General features: G+C 43.7%; 1 protein-coding gene across 1 annotated transcript in view; it reads left to right on the top strand.

Moving 5' to 3' along the window:
* The window catches only part of LOC111151949 (thromboxane A synthase 1), a 164,657-nt gene that overhangs the window by 77,932 nt on the left and 74,095 nt on the right, over positions 1 to 12,630 (top strand). The window contains exon 5 of the mRNA XM_022510192.1: positions 7,885 to 7,981. Within this exon, the coding sequence (XP_022365900.1) occupies positions 7,885 to 7,981 (97 nt within the window). The remainder of the gene's footprint in view (positions 1 to 7,884; positions 7,982 to 12,630) is intronic.

Below are 12,630 nucleotides of genomic sequence, written 5' to 3'. Positions count from 1 at the left end.
AGTGCCTTCACACCCTATAGAGAGGAGACTTAACATTTAAAGACCATGATGTAATTTCCTTCATAATTCATAGGAATTAAAGGCTTCAGAGCCACACCAGACTGTAGAGATTGTCATGTTTTGCTTCCTTATTTCAGAGACAAGGAAGCTGGAGCCCAGAACTGGGATTTTCAGAGTTTGCCTGTGGTGGTTGTCTGAGTGGGTGGCAACGCTGACTGATCCCAGATCCAGCCTCCCAGGCTTGGGTTCATATTACTGGGCAGTAGGCCCCCCCATCTCAGGGAGCAGTAAGACGCCCCCACACCTTCACACTGATGTACCAAACTGAGATCAGCCCCCTTGGGGAAGTACATTTTGAGAGGCGGGAGGGTGTCAGGTATTCACAAAGCTGAGGAGGAAAGGGGGCACCATCTTGGTTAGGACTTCCGGCTAACAAACGATAGAAACCCAACTCAAATGACCTAAAGCACACACGCTATGACTGAAGTGTGGCGAATCTAGGAAGGGCAGCAGCAGGCAGAGCTTTGAACCAGACTTTGTACTTCCTTGACACCCCGTTTGTCTGAAATCTCTGCTCAGTTCCTGTTTGCTCCTTTTGCGGACAGTTCCTACCATGCAGTAGAAAGATGGCGGCCAACTGCCCTGTACTCCTTTATCCCCAATTTAGCAGCTCTAGGAGAAAGCTGAAGCTTTCTCTCTGAAGTCTGCATGTATATATCTAATGTAGGATTCTGACTGGCCCTGACTGGGTCATGTGTCCACCCCAGGACCAGTCAGTGTTGCCAAGGAGATGAGTCATTGTGATTGGCATGCCTGGGTGGTGAGTCCATCCATGACCAGATGCTGAGGGTGGACTTGATGGTGGAATGGCAAGGTGCCTATCATCAACAGCTCCTCCAGTACTGCACAGAATAGGGGAGGCCGCCTCCTGAGGCGGCGCTGGGCAGACAGGAAGGCCAGAGCCCTCCCAGGTACCCAAGAGGGGAGCCCAAAAAACAATCTTCATTACATTCTCTGTTCGAAATCTTTCCGGGAGCTCCTCAAACTAGAGATGAGTGTTTATGTAAATATAAATTCACAAGATTATGCAATTTACATGTAAAATGGGGCCAGTTTTCTCACGAGGTTCATAAACAGTCTCTGAAGCAATTCTAAAGGAATTGTGACAAAATTGTTTTTAGCATTAGCAATATTACTAGAAAAAAGCACAAGGACTCCCAAGGTGCCCACTTGGAAGGATAACTTCCATTTGAATATAGAAGCATTATTATTATTTTTTTTAAAATCCAGATCACATGTAAAATTATTTCGGTAATAACTAAATCAATACAAACATATTGCCAAAATATGGGTGCACCCTAATGTAAATCCTTTTGTTTTAGGTCTAAGAATATAGGGAAATGAGAATGAGTGTGAACTTCGGTTAAATACAGAGCAGGACTTTTAGCTGTGGGTCCCCATCAGTCACATCAGGACTCCCTCCGGAGCTTATTAAAATTAAAAGGGACGGGATTCCACCCCAGAGACTCTGGTCAGGCAGGTCTGGGTGGGGTGGGCATTGTTTTCTGAGCGCTCCACAGACAGTTCTGACCAGCCACTGAGGCTGAAAAATCACCCCCTTCAGAGAGAATTTCCCAGAGTGTGGGCCTTCCTTGTCTCCTGGCATCAGAATGTGGAAAGCCTGTTAAAAATGCGGATTCTTGGCCCCACCCAGGCCTACTTGGTCTGACTTGGGGAGGAGCAGAGCAGTGACTGTGTATGTCATCAAGCTCCCAGGTGACTTAAAACATTTCACTGTTTTGAGAGAATTCTAGATTGATCAGAAGTTGCAAAAAAGGTACAGAGAGGTCCTGTGTACCCTTTACCCAGTTTCCCCCAGGGATGACCTCCCACATAACTATAGGACATTATCAAACCAGGAAACTGACTGGTTTGATAAACTGGTACAACCTTCAGATTTTATCAGGTTTACACGCACTTGTGTGTGTGTGTGTGTGTGTGTACAGATCTATGTGGTTTTATGTGTGTGACCACTGCCAAAGCCAAGATACAGAACTGTCCCTTTACTCCAAGGCTCTCTGGCACCACTCTTTGGAGCCACATGGGTCCCTCCCCACTCCTATCCCTAACCTTGTGGCAACTACTAATTTCTTCTCCTTCTCTACAGTTTGGCAATTTCAGAAAGGTTATACAAGCAGAATCATATGTCACCTCTCTAGATTAGCTTTTCTCATTCCCATAATTCCCTTGTGATCCATCCAAATCATTGTATGTATCAACAGTTTGAGTTTTTGATGCTGCATAGTATTCCATTGTAGGGATATACCACTGTTTAACCTTCCATCTGTTGAAGAGCATTTGGGTTGTTTTCAGTTTTTGCCTATTATAAGAAAAGCTGCCATGAACATTCATGAATATGTTTTAGTGTGAACATAAATTTTCATTTATCTGGGATAAATGCCCAAGAGTGCTATTGCCAGGTCATATGGTAAATGCATGTTTAGTTTTACAAGAAACTTCCAAACTATTTTCTAGAGAGGCCGTACCATTTTACATCCACCTCAGTAAGGCATGACTAATCTGGTTTCTCCACATGCTCATCAGCATTTGATGTCCTTATTATTTTTTATTTTAGCCATTCTGATAGATATATATTGATGTCTCATTGTAACTTTAATTTGCCTTTCCCTAATGATCAATGATATTGAACATGTTTTCGTGTGCTTCCTTGGCATCCGTATAACCTCTTTGGTGAAATATTTTTCCTGTCTTTTTGCCCATTTTTGGGTAAGATTTTATTTATTTACTTACTTAGAGCATGCACAAGCAGGGGAGGGGAAGAAGGAGAGAGAGAATCCCAAGCAGATACCTCGCTGGGTGTGCAGCCCAACATCAGGTTCAGTCTCACTAACCCTGACCGGAGCTGTAATCAACAGTCAGATGCTTAACCAACTGAGCCACACAGGTGCCCCTGCCCATTTTCTACTGGATTATTGTTGTTGTTGTTTTTTTAACTATTGAGTTTTAAGAGTTCTTCATATATTCTAGATGGAAATCCCCTGTCAGATAGATGGTTTACAAATACTTTCTCCTAGTCTGTCAGTTGTCTTTGCATCTAGACAGCATTTTCAAAGAGCAAAAAATTTTTATTTTGATGAGGTTCAGTTGATCAATTTCTGTCCTTTATGGATTGTACGTTTGTTGTCAAGTCTACGAACTCTTGCTTAGTCCTAGACCCCAAAGATTCTTCCCTTTTTTTTCCCTAGAAGTTTTATGTTTTACATTTAATTGTGTGATCCATTTTGAGTTGATTTTTGTAGGTGTGAGGTTTGTTTTTTTGCCAACATACATCCAAGTATTCCAGCACCACTTGCTGAAAGGCCGTCCTTCCTCCATTGAGTTGCTTTCGTATCTTTGTCAAAAATCAGTTGATGATATTTGTGTGGGTCTATTTCTAAGTTCTCTATTCTGCTCCATTCATCTATGTGTCTATTTCTCTGCCAAGACCACACATTCTTGGCTACTGTAGCCAAGTCTCGGAATCTGGTAGACTGATTCCTCCCACTTTACTCTTTTTTTTTCTCCTCCAAAATGGATTTAGTTATTCTAAGTCCTTTGTCTTTCCATATAAATTTTATTTTATTTTATTTTATTTTTAAGATTTTATTTATTTATTTGACAGAGAGAGAGATCACAAGTAGGCAGAGAGGCAGGCGGCGGGGGGGGGGCAGGCTCCCCGCTGAGCAGAGCGCCCGATGTGGGGCTCGATCCCAGGACCCTGAGATCATGACCTGACCTGAAGGCAGAGGCTTAACCCACTGAGCCACCCAGGCACCTCTCCATAGAAATTTTAGAATAAGGCTGTCTATGCCTACAGAAAATGTTTGCTGTGCTTTTGACAGGAATTGCACTGCGGCTCAGTTGGTTAAGCATGCAAATCTTGATTTGGCTCTGGTCCTAATCTCAGGGTCATGAGATGGAGCCTGGTGTCAGGCTCAGTGGGGAGTCTGCTTGAGGTTCTCTTCCTCTCCCTCTGTCCCCCCCAACTCATGCTTGTTCGCTCTAAATAAATAAGTAAACTCTTTTAAAAAAAAAATATTGAAACAGTCATGTATACCTAGAATAAATATCACTTGGTTGTGGTGTATAATTCTTTCTATAGATTGCAGGCTTTGATTCATTGATATTTTGTTGAAGATCTTTGAATCCAAGTTCATGAGAAATACTGATCTAGTGTTCTTTTTTTGTACTGGTTTTTTTGGGAGGGTTCGGTATCAGGGTGATACTGGCTTCATAAATTGAGTTTTGGGAATTGTTCCTCTTTTATTTTCCAGAAGAGAGCATGTAAAATTATTAATTATTCTTTAAATGTTTGATAGAATGTTCCACTAAAACCAACTGAGTTGGGAGGTCTTTTTCAAGAAATTTAAAATTGTGGATTCAATTTCTTTTATGGTTATGGGATTATTCACATTGTTTATTTCATCTTGGGTGAGTTTTAGTAGTTTGTGGTTCTCAAGGAATTGGTTCATTTCTTCTAAGTTGTCAAATTTATTAAAGTTGTTACAGTAGTCCCTTATTATTTTAATGGCTGTAGCATCTATAGTGATATCCCATTTCATTCCTGACATTGGTGATTTTTGTCTTGACTCTTTTTATCTTTGTCAATCTTGCTAGATGTTTACCAATTTTATTGATTTTTTTTCCAAGAGCCAATTTTTTTGTTTCATTAATTTTTTGTTTTTCTGTTTTCAGTTTTATTCGTTTCTGCTTTTTAAAAAATTGTTTCCTTCCATTTGATTTAGGTTTTTTGCTCTTCTTTTTCTAGATGCTTGATGCAGGAACTTATTCGTTTAAGGTTTTTCTTTTTTCCTAAGATAGTATTTAATGCTATAAATTTCTGTCTCAACGCTGTGTTAGCTACAAACACAAATTCCAATTTGTTATAGTATAGATGCTTTACCACTTTGAGTGATGTGAAGAAACTTTACTTCCATTTTGGTCCCTTTACCCTGCTTACTTCTTTTTTTTTTTTTTTTTTTAAAGATTTTATTTATTTATTTGTCAGAGAGAGAGAGAGAGCATGAGCACAGGCAGACAGAGTGGCAGGCAGAGGCAGAGGGAGAAGCAGGCTCCCCGCCGAGCAAGGAGCCCGATGTGGGACTCGATCCCAGGACGCTGGGATCATGACCTGAGCCGAAGGCAGCCGCTTAACCAACTGAGCCACCCAGGCGTCCCAACCCTGCTTACTTCTTAACTATAATTATCTTAAGCATTATCTCTAAGTATACTGAACCCCACATCAGATGGTGTTATCATTTTTGCTTCAACTATCAATATGATTTGAAAAACTCATGGGAAGTCTAGTCTATTACTTTTGAGGCATTCTGCATTTTTCTTTCCTTTCTGAAGTTCCAAGCTTTCTTCTGTTATTATTTCCCTTCTGTTTGGAGAATTTCCTTTAGCCATTCTTTTTTTAAAATTATTAATTATTTTTATTAACATAATGTATTATCTGCCCCAGGGGTACCGGTCTGTGAATCGTCAGGCTTACACATTTCACAGCACTCACCATATCACACACCCTCCCCAATGTCCTTAACACAACCACCTATCTCTACCCTCCCTCCCCCCAGAAACCCTCAGTTTGTTTTGTGAGATTAAGAGTCACTTATGGTTTGTCACCCTCCCGATCCCATCTTGTTTCAATTTTTCCTTCCCTACCCCTCAGACTCCCTGCCCTGCCTCTCAGATTCCTCATATCAGAAAGGTCATATGATAATTGTCTTTCTCTGATTGACTTATTACACTCAGCATAATACCCTCTAGTTCCATTCACGTTGTTGCAAATAGCAAGATTTCACTTCTTTTGATGTCTTCAGCCATTCTTTAAGGGTAGATCTACTAGTGACAAATTCTGTTAGTATTCTGTCATCTGACAAAACTGTTATTTCTTCTTCTTTCCTGAAATATATTTTTTCCCAGTATGGGACTTGTGATTGACAGTCTTTTTCTTTCAGCATTTGAGAAATATGCTACTTTCTTCTGGCCTCCATGGTTTCTGATGAGAAATCTGCTGTCCTTTGAATCAGTGTTCCCTATAAATGATCCATCCCTTCTCCTGGCTGCATTCAAGGTTTTTTTCTGTTCTTGGCTTTCAGAAGTTTAATTATGATATGTCTTGGTGTGGATTTCTTTGGGTTCCTCCTATAGGGGAGTCATTCAGCTTCTTGAATCTCTAAGTTTATGTTTTTTGCCAAATGGGAGAAGTTTTCAGCAGGTGGCTTTTAAGCACATTTTATATTTAAGAAGCTTTGCTCTACAGTGGGTCTTAGGGGTCCAAGAGCCCCTCAAGTTGTATACAAAATGCTGTGAATGTCCATGTTTCTTAGGAGAATGTCTGCAGCTTTCACTAGATTCTCAAGAGTTCCATGACACTCCCCTTAAATTTTATGAAAGTACTGGTTTATAGCCATATTGTGGTCTTCTTGATTAAAAACAATAAAAACTACTTAGTATCATTTCTTTCCTTCTACCACACCTATTGAATTCCTGTTTCCCAAAGATTTCCCCTACAATTTTGGAAAATATTATCACTCAGGTAAAATTTTCTGAGTGCCTAATAAGTGCCAGCTACATTTTTTTTTTCATTTTTTCCCTAGTTAGTGAGAAAAGAAAAGAGTTAAAAATATTTAAGGTCATTTTTAGCTTTTGAAAAGTTCTTAGTAACTAAAAATTCAGAGTAAACTTTGCTGTTTTCATATCTTGTGGCTTTACCCTTTAAACTCTATTCCTTACTGCTCTGAGCTGGATATGATAGTGATCACATTACATCCTAAAAGTATAATTTCATAGACTAAAGACATGAGGTTATGCAGTGGATCCAGTCATCATCACCACTTGGGTTTGCTTCATGTGGATTGTAGCCAAGCACTCCTAGTTCCCCCAAGCACACTTGTCCCTGGACAGTTGCACAAACAGATTCTTCTGCCTAGGATAGCTCCACTCCCTTTGCCACCCACTTTCCTGAACTAACTCCTGTTTATCTTTTGGAACTCAGTTTGAGAAGCGCCACCTCTGGGAAGTTGGGTGTGCCTCCAATGTTACCCCTGCTCGACAGATGTCATGCTGTGTGCTGATTAGCTAACCTGCACTCCCAACAGACTGCGTGACCCTTGAAAACTGGGACTGGGTCTTACTTGCTTTCGTGCCCCCAGGACTTTGATAAATATAACCAGACATGTACTCAAGTGCTGCCCCCACTCAGAGTTCACTACCACCAGTTGACTGGCTGCTCCTTTCCTCCATTTCTTCATTAATGTCAGAAGCATCTGTTGAACTTTTTCATGCACAGGGGTGGCAACCAGATCTTCACCAGGAGGTTTGTTTCTTCCTGAATTTTCGTAGCATTTATTAATTCACGTTAGACTTTCTCCAAAGGATCAATATATAAAAGTTTTGGCCTTCTTTTGCTAGAATGACTGTCTCCCCATTTAGGGACAATATGGACAATGCTGACCACTGCCATTTTTACTTACTCCTGGACCTTACAAATTCCTTAATATTGTGTTTACATTTACAGATCTATCTTTTCTATCGGGCTATGAGCTCCTTGGGGGCAGGGACTCTGTCTTATTTATCTCAGAATTTCCAAGACCTGGTGCAAGGTGGAATTCCAGAAATGTTTGTGGAATGAAACCTGATAATAGATCATCACAGCTATACTATTCCTCATGATTAGCACACACATTTCTACACCTTCCCCACATCTTTACTTCCTGTTTGTCTTTTGTCCTTCATTCTAAGCATGGTGAATTCTTTTTGGAAAGAAGAAATGAGTAGATAAATACAACACATTTTAAAGTCATCTTTTTATTCCCCCAGGTACTATCTTGGTCGCCGGATGTTCATTGTTATCTCTGAGCCAGACATGATTGAGCAGATGTTGGTTGAGAACTTTCATAACTTTACCAACAGAATGGTATGTAGTTTTCTCTCTGCGTATGGATGAATGGGGAATAATTGCAAAGATTCAAGGACTGCACATCACATCTAATAGGGATGTGATTGGGTCTCTTATCAGGTTTAGATCAGTTTGACTCAAAACAGCTCTGCAATGAATTCAGGTTTTCAAAAGAGACATGCAGGACTGGTAGAAAAGAATGGCGTTTGCATTTAAGAAACGCTTCAAGAAAGCTAAAGCTCAGGACAAGTTCTGGCTAATAAAAATGCTAAAACCGGAAGGGTTTTTTTTAAAGCTTGTGCTCAAAGCTAGAGGAATCCAGAGGGCACAGGTCAAGTGACTGAGGAAAACAGAGGAAGGTTAATAAATATCAGAGGGAAAGCAAAATTCAAGCCTCTTGTGCTTACATCTTTCCCAGAGCGTATAAAAGTCTTAATGCTAGAAAGGGAGGACAAGCAGCATTACAAGGAAAATGTGTCCCCTTGTAGCAGGAGAAGCCTGTAAGAGGGCTCCCCGATGTCAGTTCAATCCAATCCACTAAAGAACGTGCACATTCCATCTTTTTAAAAAAGTACATATCCTACTTTCTGTCTTTGACAAGAACTCCCAAAGAATGAAAGAGGTGACTGACAGAGGCAAATGTCAGGGCTGTCCCTATTTTTCAAAGATGGGGAGGATCAGAATTCTACAGAGAAGACCAATAACCTTTATGTTGATTCTTGGAAAGGTTCTAAAGTGAATTAATAAGCACTTGCTCATGAGAACTCATAATCTTTTGGGGGGACAGAGGCAAATTAAACTCAACTTCCATTCTTACAGGAATAGGAGGTAATATGTTCACTTTTCTTGGTTATGTGGCAAACTTTCACACACCCACCATATGCCAGGCACTGTCTAGGAGCTGATTTTATTTTATTTATTTTAAAGATTCTATTTATTTATTTATTTGACACAGAGAGAGATCACAAGCAGGCAGAGAGGCAGGTAGAGAGAAAGGGGGAAGCAGGCTCCCTGCTGAGCAAAGAGCCCCATGCGGGGCTCCATCCCAGGATCTGAGATCATGACCTGAGCCAAAGGCAGAGGCTTTAACCCACTGAGCCACCCGGGCGCCCCTTCGGAGCTGATTTTAAAGAGATAGAAGATGCGGGCTTGCCCTGAAAGAGCTCACAGTCTAGTGACAGCAGCAGACAGGCCAAGAGACCAGTACGATATGGTCTGGGTCTGCAGTGTGCTGTAGTGGAAATCACTGTGCGATCCGGGATGGGGCCAGGGAATGTTTATTAGGTAGGTCTCTGGGGCTGAATCTTAAAGACATCAGCATAGCTCCCCTGTGTTCTGTGCTGGTTCAGCCACCCAGAGCGGCTTTTTTCTCATTAAATTTCCTAAGAACTTAGGAGATTGGTACAATTACCATCTCTACTTTCCAGACAGGGAAACTAAGACTCAGGGGGGTTAAGCGACACCCCTGGTCACGTGACTAACAGGAGGAAGAGCAGGGATTCACGTGCCACCTCCTGACTCAAGTCCTTACAGCTTCCACTATTAAACAGCTGCCCCGGGTGGCAGTTCTGATGTCACTGAGTAGTTGGTCGCTCACCCCAAATGAGCTCATCTTCCAGCCCCAGAGTGTCAGACATCACATGGCCACTAGAAGGAAGTGACAGCCTGGCCTGCTAACACTGCCACCTCAGGGTGGCTGAAGGAATTGCGGAAGTTTAACTTCTCTGCTGCCTCTACATACTCCTCCCCAAACGTGATGTTGCTACTCTGCTGTTCAGGGACCCCTGAAGTTCTCGTGTCCTGCCGGGAGCTTAGGGACGGAGTCTGATGTAGCACACAGCTCTGGCAGACTCAGTAAGCAATGCCGATTAAAGAAGCAGGGGACCCAGCACCTCACAGGGCCTGGACCCGCAAGGTGCTTTCCAGCAGGCAGAGAAGGCACCCCTCGAGCTGCCTAAGCCACCCCCCCCGCATCCCGGGCAGTGACATGGGACATGGCAGCCGTGTGACACCTGGGATGTCACCAGGGCACGAGACCCCAAGTGCTGACCTGGTAGAGGGCTGTGCTCTACGAGTTGTGCTGGGGCCCGGCGTCCATTCAACATGCAAGTTCAAGTAGGGTCACAAAATAAAGTTGCCTCAGCTTCAGCCAGGTTCTCCTCCAAACCAGTTGTCCGTCTCAACTTTTTCCATCTCCCAGATTAACTTTTTGCTACCTCCCAGACTATGATCCCCAGAACATGGTTCCGTTTTCCTTCTTCCACTCCACACAGTGCCCTCGGGATGAAGTCCAAGCTCCCCAGACAAGACTGGAGGGTCTTTGTCATTTAGATCCCCTGCACACGCTCCGACCTCCCCAAGACAGGCTGTTCTTGCTGCAGCAGGACCGACCCCTCTGTTCTCTCTATAACCTGCTCTAGAGAGTCCTGCCCCTGTGCCTTGGCTCACGCTGTCTCACTCACTAGAACTGGAGGCATCACAACAGTGGGTCCGTTTACCAGCCATGTGAGCCGGAGTAGATCATTTACCTTCTTCAAGCTTCTCACTCCTCCTTCGGAAAAGGAGCATCTGATCGACATCACTGGGTGGCAGTGAGGCTAAATGAGATCACGCAGACAAGCCCCACCTTCCATGAAGGCGAGAAAGGCACCCTGTTTGCATTAGCTGCTGTTGACAGGAAGACCCTCCACCACTTCTACAGCCACTCAACCCAGCCGTTCTTCATGGCTCTCCTCAAATGCTGCCTCCTCCAAGAAGCCTTCCCTACTTCAATCCACATTTACCTCTCCCCTTGTCTGAACCCTCACGGCAGGCATTTGTCTCGCACACCACATCATCACTGACCTCATGGTGCCTTCTGCCATCTACAGTTAAATGAGGGTGTGCTGATGCGATGATTGGCCCCTTCAGGGTCTACGTCTTTTGAATACCTCATGGTCCAAACCCATGATGACTCTTCGGAACCTGATACATTCTTGTTCAAACCAAACTAAATCTCCATCAACTTAACATCCCCCTCAGAAGAACCATCCTCTGCTACCTGAACCCGGAGATTCGATACACACTTGCTCTTCTAGATCATTCATAAACATGTAAAAGGACCCATCAAAGATGAGATCTCTAGGAAACCCCCATGTTTATGGTTTTCCATCTGGGACTGTATTCACTTATCTTTAGCTTTGTTTATGGTCTTTCAGCCAATTCCATATTCATGACAAAACAATCCTTAGTGACTCAATTTTTTAAAAACCATCTTTAGAGTGGGATTTTCTCACAGGTTTTTGAAAGTCAAATTAAACTGGGTTCTGTGGTTCCCTCTTATCCATATGCTTATTTATCTGTTCAAAGAACTCAAGGAGATTAGTGAGGCGTGCTCTCTTCATACCGACACCATGCTGCCTTCCCTCTAATAAGCCATGTTTACTTAAGTGTTCAGCAATTCAGCTTTATTATACATTCATTCAGTAAACATTAAACGCTTACTCCATGCAAGCTTCCACCAAATGGTCCCTGTGATACAGAAAATACCTCAGCATATTAGTTTGATACATTAAGTGAGAAGGAACTTAAATAACGCATGGCTTCATTTTTCGACTGTGAGAGCCCATCTCTGCTTGCAAATTCAGGCTTGACTTACGCGTGTCCCAGAACAGCCTGGTGCGGAACGGCTGTGATATGGGAAGCTGGGTTTGGCTCTAGAATTTGCTGTGAGCTGTGAGCATCCCGTGAGGGACTGATGGAGCATAGCGGCCAGAGGTGGAGTGACACCACGGGGTACTTGCTAACACACATCCGTATGGAGCAAAGATTTGAATTCAAACTTGTTGAGTGAAACATTTTTTCCACCTTGAGAGGCCTGGGCTGAAGAGACCGGGGTCAGACCCGGGGTGGCGGTTCTGGTATCTCGTTTTTCCACTCATGTTCCTTGAGGCCCTCACTTCCATGTGGGGTCCCGGCTGCGTCTTGCCCCTTCTCCAGATGGACTCCGTGGGCTGCTACCACTGCCCTCAGCCCCTCCTGAAGCCCCTTTCTGGGGCTGCAGCCACACTTCACCATGAAACCCAGATCAATCTTCTCAGCATTTCTAGGATCTCAGCGCCTCAGGATCTGGGGGTTTTAATAGGTATTTTTAATCCGCTCCCCTTTGCTACTGGGTACTCAATGAAGCCATGGGGCAGCTCTCTCTCTCTCTCTCTTTAAATATCTGTGGGGACTAGAGCTGGGCCCACATGACTCCACAGAAATAGTCGTCATGAGCAGTGGGACTGCTTATTCCCGGCCTCCCCTCAGGGCCTGGAGTCAGGGAAGCTGCGGGAAGGTTGATAAGAGGTAGGGTGGTCTGTGGTCTGTGTTAGATCGGCGCTGTTGGATGGGGGCATGAAGACAGTGTGGTCAGGCACCACACTGCTGCCAGGAACTGTGTGTTCTAGTCCCCAGCGACAGCATGGAGCATGGGTCGGGCCACAGGCCTGCCTCTCCCCAGCCTGCGTGCGGAGTGGGGGCGGGAGGTGTGGTAGTTACAGGTGTGTGGGACGTGCGCTCTAGCCCTCACAGGCAACATGGGGGCGGGGGTGTCTCCCGTCTGGGCACAGGTCCAGCCACACCACTCACTCCCAAGAGTCGCACCTATAGCCACGTAATGGATTTGGTGAGTGGTTTTACCCAGA

Source organism: Enhydra lutris, unplaced genomic scaffold, assembly GCF_002288905.1.
Source record: "Enhydra lutris kenyoni isolate GAN:26980312 unplaced genomic scaffold, ASM228890v2 scaffoldscaffold27, whole genome shotgun sequence".
NCBI classification, from domain to species: Eukaryota; Metazoa; Chordata; class Mammalia; order Carnivora; family Mustelidae; genus Enhydra; species Enhydra lutris.
This window is presented reverse-complemented; position numbering and strand designations above follow the sequence as displayed.